The sequence below is a fragment of the Rattus norvegicus genome, chromosome 1 (genome assembly GCF_036323735.1).
Source record: "Rattus norvegicus strain BN/NHsdMcwi chromosome 1, GRCr8, whole genome shotgun sequence".
NCBI lineage: Eukaryota > Metazoa > Chordata > Mammalia > Rodentia > Muridae > Rattus > Rattus norvegicus.
The window spans coordinates 147,339,012-147,356,553 of NC_086019.1; the positions used below are offsets into that span (position 1 = coordinate 147,339,012).

At 47.4% G+C, this 17,542-nt stretch overlaps 1 protein-coding gene across 3 annotated transcripts in view; it reads right to left on the reverse strand.

Moving 5' to 3' along the window:
* The window catches only part of Cemip (cell migration inducing hyaluronidase 1), a 155,501-nt gene that overhangs the window by 22,960 nt on the left and 114,999 nt on the right, over window positions 1–17,542 (reverse strand). For all 3 annotated transcript variants that reach the window (XM_063262728.1, XM_063262727.1, NM_001427855.1), the window contains 7 exons: window positions 15,943–16,118; window positions 15,004–15,213; window positions 7,689–7,894; window positions 6,766–6,835; window positions 5,008–5,136; window positions 2,058–2,143; window positions 1,142–1,273 (listed from right to left, as the gene is read on the reverse strand). In XM_063262728.1, the coding sequence (XP_063118798.1) occupies window positions 1,142–1,273; window positions 2,058–2,143; window positions 5,008–5,136; window positions 6,766–6,835; window positions 7,689–7,894; window positions 15,004–15,213; window positions 15,943–16,118 (1,009 nt within the window). The remainder of the gene's footprint in view (window positions 1–1,141; window positions 1,274–2,057; window positions 2,144–5,007; window positions 5,137–6,765; window positions 6,836–7,688; window positions 7,895–15,003; window positions 15,214–15,942; window positions 16,119–17,542) is intronic.

The window sequence follows — 17,542 nt, forward strand, 5'->3', positions numbered from 1 at the left end:
CCTTCATACTCCATTGTCACCCTAGGGACATTGCAGACACTCATAACTCCCCTTTCCACCCATCTGGGTAACTCTAAAATCAAACATTCGTCCTATCTTGTCTTTGGAAGATTTGGGACATTTTCTACTGCATACTTTGTGAGAATTTTCAACTCAACACATCTTAAAACACAGCTCCCCACCCACACTTGCTCGCTATGCTGAAGTCTAGGGCTTATCCACACTTTCCTTATCTCTGATTCTTTCCCACCATAACTAGAGTGTGGTATTCCAGTTGGCTGTCTAGTTTACCACTTCTAGGAGTAACCTCTTCCACCCTTGCCTGCATCCAGGGATACTAGAACCTCCCTAACTTCCCCACAGCCACACTGGATTAATACCTAAAGTCCTGGAAGAGATCATTCTGTCATCTCCAGACCATGTCAACTCTTTCTATTTGTTGGACCACAGCCCTGATGCCAGCCAGACTCGGGGCTTCCTTAAACTGTCTGGTGGAGGATAAGCCCCTATTGGCAGGGTGATTCATCATTTTCTTGCATAAGGAGAAACATGTTTGGCATCAGACTTCTGAGGACTTTACACGATAAATCAATGTTTTTGGATCTTTTTGTTGGGCATAGAGTCTAACAGCCTTAAGCATCAACACTCTTTCTCTCTCTCTCTCTCTCTCTCTCTCTCTCTCTCTCTCTCTCTCTCTCTCTCCACTTATTAGCTATAGCTATGCAGCTTAAGATGCTCACTAACTGAGCCTCAATTAATCATCAATAGAGTTAGGATTTTACATTCTTTTTTAAAATTTGCATCCTTGAGAAATACAGTGAGAAAGAAATAAGGCCAAAGTTTAGGCACACAGTGAGTAGCCAGGACCATGACTCCCTTTTCATTTCCTGCACTGATCGCCCATGTAACCACGAAAGAGAGTAACCCGTCGTGCCCAGCACTGCTGGCCAATCTAGCATGGTGCTATGTGGTTTCTTCTTCTGGTCACTGTCTGCTGCCATCCCATACCCTTGTCTTGCAGGGGGAGCAGAAAGCTGAATGTCAATATGTTTAGAATCCTCTCTACCTTGCTCCTTCTTCAGTCTAGGACAGGAACATCAAGCCTCTTTTGTAGCAGCGTCACCTCCCTTTCCAGACTTACCGACAGCTGTCCAGCCACACATCCCCACCCCGCAGCCAGGCTCCATGATCCTGGTTCTTGTAGGCGGTGAAGTGTCGGATAATGGCTGGTTCTCGGGGTTTCAGTGGGTCTGCATCCTGGTGGGGGCTGTACCTGGAGCGTGGGAGGATACAGGGAGTATTCTTTCTGAGCTCTGTAAACTGCTTTCCACTTACAGGTCCCAGATATCTCTGACTCAACAGATATTCATTGGTTATGTCATGAACAGCTCTGAGTTTCTCCTAGAGGCAAGGAGTTACATTTTCCAGGGCCTTGTTCCATGCAGGAGACAGACAAGGGGTCCCACTGTTGCTAATGGCCTTGAAGTTTTGACAACACTTTTTTTGTTTGTTCTTATTATGTAGATAGGTTCTTATTATGTAGCCTTGGGTAGCCTATAACAGACTGTGCAGACCATGCTGACCTTGAACTTGCAGAGATCTGCTTGCTTCTGCCTCTCGGGTGCAGAACGAAAGGAGTTAAAGGCATGTACCACCCCATCCAGCCTTGACAACAACCTTTTAAAAGCAGCCTTTGGTCTTCAGCTAAGCTCTGACTTTGACTTGTCAGCCTGGCTATCAGATTCCTTACCATCAAAGTGGCAGTACACACTTCCTTTCTGATCACCTCTGTATCCCTGCCCATCATGTCACAGCTCTGGCCATTCCTGCTTTATGGCCCTGGCTCTGTGGAGGGATCTGGAAAATGCTAGGAATTTCAGTTTCCCTTTAGCTACTGGAGCCTGAACTCTAATTCAGTTAGTTTAGACTTCTAGCACAGGGCTGCATCTCAGCAACTGCCTCAGTGCCAGCTACGGAGAAGAAATGTATGGCTGAAGCAGGAGAGAAGGCATCGAGCCAAGAGGTCCCAAGGGACAAGTTTTCCCAGGGGTTATTACCTGGCAGAGATGATGGAGAGGAAGGGCCGCTTGTCCTTGGCTGAGGCCTCAGTGGTCTTGACTCCATTGTCTATGATCATGCCGGCCTGGGGACAAAGGGCACATTAGCTACTAGCAGTGCTCACAGCCATCTTCTTACCCCAGCCTAGGGACATGCTTTTGAATATGCCCATAAACACACATAGGTCTTAGACTATGTTCATAGACTACAGTCTATAGTGAGATATGGAGAAAGTCAGTGTCATTCTGCATTTCTCTGACCATATTGGGAGAAGCAGACCTGTGTGTGTGTGTGTGTGTGTGTGTGTGTGTGTGTGTGTGTGTAGATGAATAAACTAGGTTTTTAAAAAAGATGTATTTATTTATTTTATATATATGAATGCTCTATCTATGTGTACCTGCATACCAGAAGAGGATATCAGATCACATCATAGATAGTTCTGAGCCACACCATGGTTGCTGGGAATTGGACACAGGACCTCTACAAGAGCAGCCAGTTCTCTTAAACTCTGAGCTATCTCTCCAGCTTCCCTAAACTAGGGTTTCAGAGTGTCTAATCTGGGGCTACATAGCCAATTCCATATACAGAACTCACACCACTTTGCGGAGTTCCTATCCCAGACTCCCAAACAAGGACTACCACAGTGCACTCAGAAATGTGTCACAGATGTCCAAATGGAATACTGAACTTGTCTCTCTTTCCCATCGTGTGAGAGTCGGTGACTTCCTACAGCCTGTTTCAGTTCCTACTTGACTTGAGAAAGGCTAACTCTTTTTTTAAAGAGACAGGGCCTCATGTAACCCTGTAGTCAAAGATGACGTTGAATTTCTAATTCTCTTGCTTCAGCCTTTAGCATGTTGGGATTACAGGTGTGTGGGACCATGTCTAGTCTGTACACAAACCCAGGGCTTCATGTACACCTGGCAAACACTTTTACCAACTGAGCTACGTCTCCAGCTCTGAGCCTGGTTTTCTTCTTTGCTGCCAAAGCTGCCCACTTTGCAGACACAAGGTGGGTTGGAATAGAGGTGGAAGTCCTGGAGGCCACCATCCAGTCCCTTTCACTTGTAGATCCTCCTGGCCTCTTAGAAGGTTCATACCAGCTGTGCGTCCAAATTCCTATTTGTTTTCCAGCTGGCTTTCACTTCACAACAGTGATGATATGAGCTACACTCTTGGCTCTGGTCTCACACACTGACGTTGGCAAGTCCCCTCACCTCTTTGGCCAGTCATTATCTGTAAAGTTGGCTAAGGATACCTGCTTCACAGAACAGCTGTGGTGACTGTACAAAATGCCCGAGAAATGATTACATGACTGCCTGAGGTGGGCATGGTGTCAGTATTCCTGGATAGAAGCGTCCAGGATGCGGACCCTGTACTCTCCACTCAGACTGACCAGCTGGTCCAGCTGTACATTCTCCCATTTCTCCCTGCCCATCTCAGAATATTAGAGCCCCTTCTGTCCTCACAAGTGCTAAATCGTCCTACACACACCTATGTCCTTGACTCTGACTTGTCTTCCTATTAGAGATGTTGTTTTTGACTGCATTACTTCCCACCTCCTCCCCTTTTCCTTCCCAGTCCTGTGGACCTTCTCTTTCAAGCAGGAAATCTTGAGGGTCCAGGGAATGGTGGGTCCCAACAAGAGGTCAATGTGTTTTCTGTCCTTCTCTGACAGTGATTCGATCTAAGCGCCTGCCTCTGCATGGGGCAGCACAACATCCAGCCACAAACTCACCTCCGGATTACTGCCACTGCCTCTGGAATTGTCCCCCTGCTTAGTCTCTGAGACATGACTAAGGAAGTGCCTCCTCTCCCCTCCTCATGGCTCTCTCCTCATCCCTGGCTTTTGTCCTCTTCCCTCCCAAGTTTCAGCATGGATCTGTTCTGAACATATGTTCCTACTTTTTGGGCCTTCTCCCAGGTTCAATATTTTTGAAACAGGTTTGGTTTGTGTAGGTGAATGAGGAGACCAGAGGTGGATAACAAGTGACTTCTATTGCTTTCTATTGTTGTTATTATTTTGATAGACAGTCCTTCATTGAACCTGGAGTTCCCTGGCTATCTGGCTGGCCATAGGCTTTGGGATTTGCCTGTCTCTGCTTTCCCATCAACGGAGTTACAGGCATGTACTTTTGCTTTTGTGTGTGCACAGCAAGAACTTTAAATACTGAGCTATCTCACTAGCTCTCTGAAATAGCTTTTCTTGACTCTGGATATCACCTGTTCCTCTCTGGCAGTCCCCTGGGTGTACTATTAAGAATTAGACCAGATACCACTTTGTCTTTTCATCATCCCTATATCCTAGACACACAGGGGGTCATGCTTATCTCAGCCTTATTCCAAGCTCTCGTGGTGTGTCCAATGGCTCCAGTCTTAATTATTGCTCCTATGGGAAGGTTCTTGACATATTGAGGCCCAGCCATCTCAGTGCTTCTCCTTTTTGCTCTGTACCCTAGCTTGAAGCAGGGCTTGCATTGCATTAGGAAAGGGAGGTGATAAATGAAGTGGTCAAGAAGTTTCTTGTTTGCCACCTACTGACTTAACACTGCCCAGAAGGAGCCACCTACTCCCCAGAAAGAAAGGAGAAAGTCTTGGATGCCAGTGCCACTCAGAACCACATCCAATCCTCTTGTAATTCATGGCCAAGCCTCATTCCATAGTGAATATCACTGATGCCCACATCAGGATCACAAAATCAAGTCTGACATCCAACCCAGCATCTTCTGGGAGTGGACGCTGGGGTGAAGGCACGTCTTGCTCCTTTGGCTGTATAGATGCTGGGATGAGGCACTGCCCCACAGGAATCTGTCGTGGGTGACCTGCAGGCTTTGGAAGGCTGCTCTGGACCCACAATAAGAGTGCAGCTCTTCCAGGCTCTAATCATCAGCAGGTTGGGGCAGGGGAATGAACAGACTGGCCGTAGTGACACAGCACAGAAACACTTACCCGGTAGTTAGAATGTGCTCGGTTGTTGTAGAACTTCCCCAGTGGGATGTGCTCAGAATAACCTGGGGAGTACATTCCCACGGAGGGGCCTGTCGGCACATGGTGAAAAATGAACCAAAACCCAGTTTCCTGTTGGGACAGGGCACAGGAAAAAGACACAGAAATTAGTGGCAGTGAGTTCCTGATTGAGGCCCAGGCTGGGGTAGTGGATGCAGTACTGTGACCAGAACAAGTCATCATCACACACATCCAAGTGGTTCAGTATTTGGACACCATAACCACCAAACAAATCCATGTGGTCCAGTGCTTGACTGAACACCGTACACCACCAAACATGTCCATGTGGTCCTATGCTTGGATAAAGGGAAAATTTGAGGCTACTGTAATTTGTGGGGTCCACCTTGAAAGCTCTCACTCTTCGCATCAACCTTGTTTTCTGCATTGTCTGAGTTAGTGGGTCACGTCGAGGTTAGACTACTGATAGATAGAATTCCGAAAGCAAATGATAGTAGCTTTCCTTAGAGATCTCAAAGCTAAGACCCAGAAAGAACAAGAGACAGGGTCAAGGCCTCAAGCAAAACCAGCAGCAGGGGAGAACTGGGTCCAAGTTCAAGTTCATTGGAGTAGAACGTGATGCTTGTTGCCTATCTGCTACCACCCAGCTACGTGGGGCTTCAGACATACTAGGTCTCCTGTCTTAGCTTCCACCCTAGCCCAGAGCGTACCCTTTATGTTAGAATCACTTGGTGTTAGCTCATAGCACTGACAAAGTACCGGGTACCATCCTAAGGCAAAAGGACTCATTCTCTAATGAATTACTGTACAAAAATTACTTAGTACTCTGCCATGAAATGTTCCCCCACAGGGTCATGTGTTTGAACACTTGGTCTACGGCTCTGCTTTTGGAGGTTGTGAAACCTTTAGAAGAGGAAGAGAAAAATGGTGGATGTGGGTCATTGGAGGTGGGGCTTAAGGATTATAACATGGCTCTACTTCCTGCCTTCTCTGTTTTTTTTAAGATTTATTTATTTATTTATTTATTTATTTATTTATTTATTTATTTATTTATTTATTTATTATAAGTACACTGTAGATGCCCTCAGACACCAGAAGAGAGCATCAGATCCCATTACAGATGGTTGTGAACTACCGTGTGGCTGCCGGAATTCGAACTCAGGACCTTTGGAAGAGCAGTGAATGCTCTTAACACTGAGCCATCTCTCCAGCCTCTCTGTTTTCTAAAATGTTTTTTTTTATTTTAATGTTTTATGTGTATGAGTGTTTGGTTCTTACGTATGTCTGTATACCACATGTGTGCCTGGTACCCACAGAGGTCAGAAGAAAACATAGGGTCCCCCGAAACTAGAGTTATGGATGATTTTGAGCCACCATGTGGAAGCCAGAAATCAAAATTGGACCCTCTGCAAAAACAAATACTTTAAACCATGGAGCCATTTCTCCAGCCTCTCCTACTGTTTCTTGATCCACCCAGGTGTATACAAACTCTCACTGTCATAGCCACAAGTGACTCCTGCCACCATACCTTCTCTTCTACTATGAACTCCCTTATACCACAAGCCAAAATAAATGACTTATTAGCTATGGTCACCAGGGTTATGAAGTGACAGGCTGAATTGGTATTTAAAACCAAGTCACAGGAATCCCCATCTCCAGTCACATGGAGGAGTGGTCTTGAGCTCTAAACATAGCATTTACAGAGCAGCCTCTGCCAGCCCCACCTTGCTTATTTCTGCTTACCTCAGACCCCGCAGCTGCACAGTTGATGAGATTGTTGTTGGGATTTGCCATCCAAAATGTGGACACAGCACTGCATGGAGAAGATGGTAGTTGAAGACAGTCATAGCAAGGACTACTAGCTCCCTCTCTGCTACCCAGTGGGAGAGCCCATGTGAGACAGCAATATTGGTGGAGGCTCTTGTCTGAGACTTAAGAGATCATTGGTGTATCCGTTTATGACTTCACTTTCTCACCAAAAGACAGAACATTTAAACCTGAGCACTGTTGAGGACTGGATAAATGAGGCATAGCTTGTACCTCTGCAGAAGCATGAACTTCAGTTCAAGAAAGCAGACCTGTCTAAGGGAGGTTGTCTGTGCAGGGTGAGATGTGTCTGTATCTGTCTCTCTGTCTCTGTCTGTGTCTCTCCTCTGTGACTCTGTCTCTCCTCTTCACATTTCTCTGTCTTTCTGTCTCTGTGTCTGCATTTCCCCTTCATTTCTCCTTTTGTTTCTCTGCCTTTGTAGTTCTGTGTCTCTCAGTCTGTTTCTGTTTTTCCTGCCTCTTTCTTTCTTTCCTTTTTTTCCCTATCTCTGCTTTTCAGTGTCTCTTTGTGACACCATGTCTCTCTCTGGTTAGAAAGAGATTACTGAGGAACTATGGGCACATATTGGGAGCTAATATGATAACTGTTTCCTGTTTACAAGATTCCATATGGTATAGAGCCACAGGTCTCCAAACCAAACAGCTCTAGTGAGGCTCAGAGAAGAGGGAGGAGGGAGGAGGGAGGAGGGAGGAGCTACTTTTGGTACCTCACTCTGAGAAGGAGGCAGAGGTAAGAAGTAAGCTTTTAAAGGTCCTGAGGTAGGATGCTCATCCCCTCTCCCTGCCCTCCTCCAGACCCAAGTGTAGGGAATATCCTGCTGTACTATGTGTACACTTACTTGCAGTCCTGCCTGGGCTTGGGGATGTATCCTGGGTATGAGTCCTCTGTGATCACTTTGCACATCCTGCTATCCCGATCCGATGGGAGGAGGGTCCCTGACTTAACAAGGAGGCCAAGGCAGTGGTCAAAAGTGTTGCGTTCCTCTGGCCCATCTTCGGTGAAGAAGCAGTGGCCCAAAGAATTATAGCCCACAACATCCTTGATCTGCAGGGTCAAGATAGGAGTTTTACTCAGCATCCAAGTGTGCATATGTCTACATATTCATTCAACAAACAGGAAATAGTGCTGAGCTAGACCAGGCCTGAGTGGCCTGGGGGTTGAGACAACCTTGCCCTCAGGCAGGGTGGGCAACAAGAGGTTGAATGTGCTGGGGATGAGGCTTTGGTGGATAAGGTTGGGGATGAAATAGCAGAAGTGGAAAGGTGGGTTCAAGGGAGACTCAGGCTTGGGTTCTAGAGACTATTCCGCTGAGGACATAGCTTGCCAGGACTTCCCAAGGAGGGTCTCTGGAGCCAACGTGAGGGGTAGGACAGCTCCTCCAGGAGGTAGAGCCATAGGAGGCCTGGGGGACTTTTCATGAAGGTCTGAACTAATATATTTTGTTTTGTTTTTCTAAACAAGCTTTCTCTATGTAGCCCTGTCAGTTCTGGAATTCTTTCTGTAGACCAGGTTGGCCTTGAACTTATAAAGATCCATTGACTCTCAAAATACTAGGATTAAAGGTGTGCACCACCATCACCACATGGCAATACTAGTCTAGTTTTATGAGTCCTTCAACCCAAGCCAGTTTGTTAACCAATGATGGCTTCTCACCCCAGGCTGAGAATCAGAGCAAGCTGGTAAATCCAGCTCATGGGTCACCTTCCTGGATAGAAAATCAGAAAGAGCATTTTGAAGAGACACTATGAGAGTAGAGTGCGGTCTCAGCATCAGCACCAGGAAGATCTTACACCAGCCTGCCTACCTGGTTCCATCACTACCACAAAGTTATGGGCTTGACCTCCAGCATCCCCAAAGCCTCAGCATCCTTAGAGAGCCGTGTCCTGAGCCCCAGTTCCCTGTTCACATCAGACTTTGACATCACATCTCTCCTGCAGAGGCTCTGGCTTTGGCTCAAACACCCTAGAGATGCTCTCAGCTTACAAGGTACAGTGGGTGAGGTTGGGAGCCCTTCGCATATCTTTACCCTGTTCTTCCATCCCTGCTTGGCCAGTGACTTCATCCAATAAGATCTTCCCTACTTCCTTGTGACCTCAGATCAACCCACACCTCTTAAGGAGCTGCCAGTATACCAGGAGGTGGAAAATCTGTACGCCATCCAAATGCCCTTGGCACTGACTGAAATACCAAGGCCATTGCCCTTAGCCCTGGTGCCACTCACTACAAGGGACTGTCTTGCTCACTGCAAGACACTTAGTAACCCTGGTCTGTCCCTGCCAGGTGTCAATATCATACACTACCTCCAGGCTGTTTCCAGACTTCCATTACTCAGTAGTCCACCATGTAGGAGAGCTGACAAGACTGTGTCTGATGGAAAAACATTGATCTAAGGCAAGTAACCCAGGTCCTTCCAGGCTTTTACATTGCAAGTGCCTGCTCCCTAACTGCCAGGCTGTCTGTTAGCTGTTAGAACCATACCCACAGCAAGCCCTGCATGGCTGAACATGGGTTGGCCTCTTAGACCTTTAATTTCTCTGCAATCTTACAAAGTCCTCTTGCAAATTTTGTTTTAGAAATGAGTGAGTTGAGGCTGGGAGAAGCTAAGCAATTGTCGAAGGTCACAAAAGCTTAGTGGGCAAAGCCAGGGTGGGGACATTTGATTTTTCAGGCCTGTGTGTTCACTCTGTTGGCTTATTCCACTCTCCACACTGCCTGCTTATACCAGACAAGCCATCTGCCTCTAAAACTGAGCATCCTTCCTTTAATCTTGGTTTTAATCTTTGACAGGCCATGACCTTGAGGCTCATTCACTCCTTCAATGGGCATTTCAGTCAATGCCAAGGTCATCCAGTGGGATGTTCCCTTCTCTCCTAGTGAGAAATGAAAACTTGTTATAAATAGCCCAGAAAGACAAGTCTGGGAGGGGATGCGGCTGCTCTTGCTGGCAGAGACTTCTAAGATCCAATTCAATGTCTGGCCTTGCAGAAGAGGAAACTATGTCCAGAGAAGGGATGTGGGGTATCCCAGGGAATTTATACTTTAGAGTCTGCTGTCTTCTGCTCTTGATCCTTCTGACATGTCCCTACCCATTTGACCTCCACTTCAGATCTCTGAAAGTGAGTGAATGAGTTAGGGACATTTTTCTGACACCCAGAGAGAAGCTGGCTTCTAAGATTTATGAGAGGTTCTGTGACAGAAAGTGCTTCACCAGAAGGAAGGAAAACAGCTGCTGCTGTTGGAAGTCCAGTTCTTACACACGTTGATGAGTATCAACCTCATCTCAGTGGACGCCACTTGAATTGAGTATCTCAAGCCCCTTTGCAAGGACAGAACTCAGACTTGATTTCTATCAACATCAGAAACAGAAACCAGTCTTTGCTTTGTCATTGCAATGAGGCTGGCAGAGTCAGGAGAAAAGCAGGGCAAGAGCAAATAAAAGTCTGGAGCAGGAGTCACAGTGTAATTCACGCTGTTACTCAGTCACGGACTTACTCGTCTGCTACACTGAGCATCCCTTGTGTAATAGAGGAAATGCTAAAAATGTTTTCAGATGGTTTCTCCTTAGAATATTTTACAGAATTGACTATTAGGGACAATAAGTGAATGGATGGATGGATAGATAGATAGATAGATAGATAGATAGATAGATAGATAGATAGACAGACAGACAGACAGATAGATAGGCAGGCAGACAGACAGACAAACAGACAGATAGGGGTAGTGAATATATAGAAAAATAGATATGGTTGTTAGGTAGATATACAGGTAAATAATAAACAGATGGTAGTTGCATGAATAAATGGATAGGAAAATAGGATAGCTAGACAGACAGGTAGATAATAGATTCATATAGAAAGACACAGTAACTAAATGAACACTCCCTCCCCCAATGGGGGCTGTCCTTATATGCTAGTCAGAAATAATGTGCAAACCCTTCTGCCATTCTCGTTGAGAAAGCTAAAACTATATTCCCCCTTGGTTTTTCTGCATCGCTTCTTGCCTGCTGATATCTGTGGTTCATGATTCCCGGAAGCTGTTTTAAGTCTTTCACTGTAGTTGGGTCTGGTCATGAGATTGTAAAGGAGAAAATTCCTAGGTTCTGCCTAGTAATAAAAGACCCAGAAACAGCTCTCAGGTATTGCTTCCACTAGTGCGACTCTCTATTTAGTCGTCATCAAGTCAGAGCATTGTTGGGGCTTGCAGGTGGGATGTTAGTGCTAGAGGAGGCTAGCAGAGGCAGCTCCAGGTCTGAAGACTGTTTTCTGCGTGCATCATGATCTATGATCACCCCAGTCTGAACTAGCTCCCATCAACAACCTTCTTCTCTAAGAAGAATGGTGCTTCAATTAATCAAACACAAGCAGAAATTAGTGGTTGGTTGACTCTCTGGATATGCAGGATTCCACTATAGATTCGATCAAGCTCAGACAGGAAATATTCTTTTAAAGAAACTGCCAATGTGGACCATGTACAGAGATTCTTTTACCTTGTCATCAGTCGTCAAACAATATGGGATGCCAACTGTTTACTAGGCATTTACATGGCATCATAAACCAACTAGAAGTAATTTTTAAGTGCAAAGGAGAAATGAAGGACTTTGGCACCCTTCAGGGGTTCCTGGTTTGAAAGAGGATGCTATGTCTGCAGCCTAGGGTGCAAATGATATAATATATCACCGAGAAGCCTCCCAGCAAATTCGGTCCAAGCTTCTGACATTATTAGAAAAACTTAAAAATAAAATTCCTGAGGAGAAGCTGGCCTTGGAGCACAGGCAAGGGTCATTTGTTTTGAAGATCTTAATGAGTTTTTGAATATGCAAATAGAAGTTGAGAGAGGAAACAGAATCAAACCCTACCTAAAAAGGGAAGGAATGCTTCCAAGGCTGTGTGGGGAAGGTAGGGAGGGGTGGGGGGCAAGGATGGGGGAGGATGGAGCTTGCAAGGTCAGGGTGCTGCCGGAGGGAAAAGCATGTGACCTGGAAAGGGGCAGTGAGACCAGAGAGACCTGCATTCTCTTCCACACTGTCAATGTCTGCTCTGCTCTGCTCTGCAGTGTTCTCTATCCTCCTCTTCATCTCTACCTCAGTCTCCCAGTGCAGCCCTGGACCAAGCTATCTTTGCGGGAGAGGAAAGATGGTGTCTGGGTCTAACATCTGGGCTCAAGTGGGAAGGAGAGAAGAGAATAGCTACACATCTTGAAAAGTGCAGCACACATTCAAAGACACTGGAAAGGGGTGAGCCTGAGAAAATGAAAGCCTTTCCCATAATTCCCAGGGCTGCGCAGCTGGCAGAGAGGATGCTGGGTTTCCCCATCATGGGCTCCATCCATCTTTAGCAGAATGCCAAGCGAAACCCCAGGGATGGGAAGCTTAGGGACTGACTGGCACCTGGAGCCCTGCAGGGCACAGCGGTTGCAACCAGCTCGGCACATCTTGGCTTCATGGCACAGGCATTTATAATAAAGATGAGTTGTGAGCAAGTCCCTCAGAAAGGGCGTGCTTTCTTCTGCGCAGTCTCCCAGGCTTAAAGAAAGGAGGTAGAAGAGAGTACAGTTCTCACTCGGGTCTTTGTACCTCCTGCTACAGGCCAGGAATATATTGATTGCCTTCCAGTAATAGAAAGACAATGTTCAAGGTCCTGCTTAGGAGCTCTAAATACACATGAAGATGCTCTGTGGCCCTGCAGAGAGTGCATGCAGAACTTCTCCTCGGGAGAGAGTTCTCCCAACCTCTACTGGCTAGCGTCCTGGAGATAGTCAGTGCGAAGCCTCCTTCTGAAGTCAGGCTTCCTCTCTCACACCTGCCAGGGAACCTGGGTGCTCTCTGCTATATTGCTAGAAAGACATCCTCAACAATGCTACTCTCACAGGAGACATTCCTACAGCTTCACTCTGTGGACTGAGAACAGGGACTTAGTGAGCTGCAAAAGCAGTGTGAGAAAGGGGCCCCGTGACCAGAGGAGCGCAGGCATTGGGCCCCATCAACTCAGTGTGTTTCTGCTGAAGACCCTTCCTATGTGAGCACTGGGACTTTTCAAAGTGTCTGGGAGGGAGCACATGCATGCGGAGTTTGCCAAGAGCAGCTAACTTTTTGCTGGGGACATATGCCACTATCTACCGGAAGCAGAGGTGTTTTCACAGACCACATAGAGACGCAAGGGCACACAGGGCTGCAACTATTTCATGTCCCCTGGGAGCATGTCATTTGTGTTTTCTGGCTTCATTCTCCTGACTACCCTTTGTAGTTGACTCTATCAGGTTTTCACTGGGGGAAACTGAGGCCCAGGATATTTTCATCCGTTCCTACAACTCTGTGCTGGTGACTTTTGAGTTTCTGCCAAGTCCCACAGCACTGACACAGGGAAAGAACAAAGAGATGCATGAGCTGAGGGGACAATGGTTTGCTAAACTCAGTGGCATTTCAGAGTCACATTGCTGAAAGCTGTCCCCAAAACTCAGAGGGAAGCAGATATGAAGAGAGAGAGAGAGAGAGAGAGAGAGAGAGAGAGAGAGAGAGAGAGAGAGAGAGAGAGAATCGATCAGGTCAATTGGCTGCAGAGGTGGCTCAGAGGTTAAAAGCTCTTGTTGATCTTGCAGAGGACTCAGGTTCAGTCCCTAGTATCCATATCATAGCACACAACCAGCCCTAACTCCAGTTTCATGGACCTAATGCCTTCATCTGACTTCTGTGGGTACCAGGCAGGCACATGGTATACGTACATAACATTCAATGTGAAGTCTCTTACATATACAACAATCTTTTTAAAAATAAAATAAATGAGGGGACAGAGGGCTGCCTGCAGCAGGGGATGAGGGACACTGGCTCCCAAGGATAGGAGTACATAGGAGAGATAGCCTCCTGGGGCACTTCAGGACCTGCAGGGTGGAGCAAGATGCTGAGGCTCCTCAAAGCACCATACAACTAGAGGCCCTTCTTTCTGCTTGTCTGGGATCTGCCCACTTCTGACCAGGGATTATGTTAGCAAAAGATTTTTATCGTGCACACACGCATACACACACACACACACACACACACACACACACACACACACACACACACACCACTGTGTCCCCTGCTCTCTAAAGCATAATAGCATGTTTGTCTCTATATGGCCTCTTATGGTTCTGTTAATTGACACCTTCCCCCCGCCCCCAAGCATAGTCACCCACTAGTAAAGCCGTCAGTTCAGGCAGCAAAGAAAAGCATGCAGTGTCAAGGGCCAGCTCCCACAGCAGCATTCTGGAAGATGCACAGCCGTACATTCCAAGAGCATTCAAAGCCAATCTGTAAAACTGCCGCTCTGTCTAGGATATGGCCCTGCTGCTGCCTGCTTGGCTCAGAGAACTAGAGACCATGCAGTTTGGTTCCACCTTGGAAAGACTGCAACAAGATTCTGCCTTCAGATCTATCTCTATAGCTTAGCCAGCAGACACAGCTCAGAACTGATTGGTGGTAGGTTCCTGAATGGCCGCTAGGTTAAGGTTGTAACTGGCACCTCAACCGTGTGGTAGCCAGATGACAAGGGAGCTGAGAGATGCTCCTTCCCAATTTGGCAGCTGGCACTCCTGGGCAGGAGGAAGTCCTTGCTAACAGTGTTGCACAGATATTCTGGTTGGATGCAGTTAGCCAGAGTTCTGTTCTAAGGGTCTGACTCTATTGTGGGGACCATGGACATATCTAATTGTCCCAGGTCAGATCTGGGAGGTGGGTGGGTGCCTTAATTCACTGTTTTCCCTTTCCCACCACAGTCTTTTGACTCTCCCACCTCACTGAGATGACAAACTCTTGGGGATGGCCCCATGCCAGTTCCAGAAAGCTTTATCTCACTGAGGTACCAACTCCCCATGCTGTCCTGGTGGGTGTTCCACATGGCCCCTCAGCTTCCCCAATGCCAGCTGTTTTGTGGTAAGACCTGGATTCCCTGCTCTGAAAATGAGATGCTAGGTCAATATAGCCAGGACTGTTTCACTCTCCTCTTCTATCCAAGCAAACTGAAGGTAACACTGTGCTCTGTAGGGCTCACAGGAAAAAAAGGAAGACCTGACCAATTCAGTACTTGTCCAAATTCACACTGGAAGTCGGTGAGAAAGCACAGTACAGGGTCTCCCTTCCCCCGCATGGCTTATGTGTAGACACCCTTCCAGCAGACACTTACCAACAGACCATTGGAGCCATGGACAGTGACGCAGCGGGAGAATGTGTGATGAATGGAGAGGTCCCTGATGTACGTAGGTGGGTCATAGCCTCCCTGTTCATCCAAATCTCCAGCCAGGTGAAAGTGAATTGGGTACTGGCCCACCAGCTGCTGCCCCATGTACTTCAGCTCCACACCCTCCAAGTGGGTTGCTTTAAACCCCAGTGCAAACTGCAACAGGAAAGTGAAAGTCAAAGGCGCCCCAAGGCAGCTGCTGATCTCCCCCGGCCCCCACTGTGCTAGCTGACCTGCGTTCCCAGAGGACAGAGGTATTATGTTCCTAGTGCTTTGTCACTGGGTTTTACTTAGTACATCCTGGTTACTTAATAAATCAAAGAGGCTCTGGGTACACGGCTGAGAATGCCTGGTCCTTCTTACACTAAGGGAATCCAGCAAGGCATTACAGGATGCTACAGGATAACAGACTGTTTGGATTGGAAGTGCCCAGGACAATAGGTGGACTTGCTGTGATTTTCCTTTACCACCTCCATAGCCAACCATGAGGAAGGGATAATCCTAAAGTGCTTAGGGGGTAGGGGTGACATAAAACATGCCCTGGAGTGCTGGAGAGTGGAGGACTCAGGGTATTATTGTTTATTGTGTGAAATCTTCTTCTGAGAAAGGAAGGGGTGCTAATGATGGAGATACCATGAGCCTCTGCTCTGGGGACAGGCATCTGAGTGGCAGATTGTCACAGCATAGGGCTGCTCCTGGATGCGTTCAGGGAAACTGCTTAGGCAGAAGATGCCACCTCCCAGGAGCTCAGCAGAACCTAAGGGTGCACTTGCCTTCCTACCCCCTGTGCCACCACCCCGCTCACTCTCATGAGTCTCTGTCCACAGCTAGAACCTCGAGTACCCCCCCTGTAGGGCTAAGAGCCTTAGCCAGGCACATTCCTACCTTGATGTGGCCCCCAAAGGTATCGAAGTCAAAGAAGTCACAGATATGATGGCTGTAGGGATAGCATCTGTCCTCCATCTCCCCCATCACCACAATGTTCCGAGTCAGAAGTCCGACCTCAGCCCGCATGTCTACGCCATCAATCTCTTCCCCGATATGTAGGTATTGGGGCTTCCCTAGGAGCAGAATGGCAGGTGAAGCGTATCCACTGGGTTCCCATCTAGTTCTCTCACAGCTGTAGCTTGCTCTTCACCAGACCCTTGTTCATCTGGGGCCCCATGGCCCTTGCTCCCATGGCATGGAAGAGCAGAGCTCTGATCGATGTGGTCACATGCCCAGGAGTGGAGGTCACACGCCCAGGAGTTCATAGTTCATAGATACTCATGCTTCTTAAGGTCATGGCAGGGGTAGCTGTTTGTCAAGTAACATATACTCTGCTTCTGACTTCAGAGCTAGACTCTCCCACTTCCTACAGTGAGGCATGGCCACAGGATGTACATAGAAGCGCCAGGTGTACCCTTGGCTTGTCTCTCTGGTGGTCCAACCTCACCCAGCAGAAGGAGGCCATGGCCTAGAGATAGCAGAGCAACTAGAGACAGACAGACAGACAGACAGGCAGGCAGGCAGGCAGACAAACAGAGAGACAGAGAGACAGAGACAGATACAGAGAGATAAGAGAGACAGAGACAGGGACAGAAACAGAGAGAGAGAGACAGAGACAGGGACAGAAACAGAGATAGAGACAGTGAGACAGACAGACAGACACACACACACACACACACACACACACACAGAGAGAGAGAGAGAGAGAGAGAGAGAGAGAGAGAGAGAGACCTTGTCTCTAGATGACTCCTTAGAGTTTGCACTGTAGAGTGTCTCTAGCTATAATTCTTAGGATAAAAGAAACCTCCTTTCAGGCGCCTGATTCTGAGCTGAGCAAGGTCATCCCATGCTCTACTCTCAGAAGTTTCTGTGGTATGGAAAGGAGCAATGGAGAAGGACTTGTGTCCTGATCTGTGCTGACTTCATCCTGCATCCCTCAGCGGAGGCACTCTCTGAGGCCATGGATCTTAGCTCTGTCCTGTGGCACATCTAGAAGGTATCGCCTCCAGCTGGCCGTCCTTTCCAGGTCAGCCATCTTGTCCCTCCTTTGCTATGTTCTCTGCCCTCAGACGTCCCCCGGCCTTGCTATTCTTGAGAAAAATCTCAAAGCCAAACACCCTCCCACTTTACCCTGGTCCCTGTCCTTTGTGGCTGAATCCTTGACCCTAGGATCTGCCCATTTTCTTCCTCCCACGACCTCACCCTTTCTTTAGTCAAATTCCTTTAGTGTTAGCTCCCATCTCCTCTTCCTCCGTCTGTGCAAAAAGCATAGCTTAAGACAGGCTTGTCACTAAGATGGCTGGCAGGGCTTGTAGTCACTTTCTCTTTCATTTTGAGGATGAAATGCAAAGGGCAAGTCCATGTGGACTTCCAGCCCAAACCACAACACCTACACCACTTGCCTTTTGCTCTGGCCTTGACTTGATCAAGGAGGCGCTTGCCTCAACCCTGAGATACCACTAGTACCCACTTGTGAAGGCCACAGTTAAAATTAGCA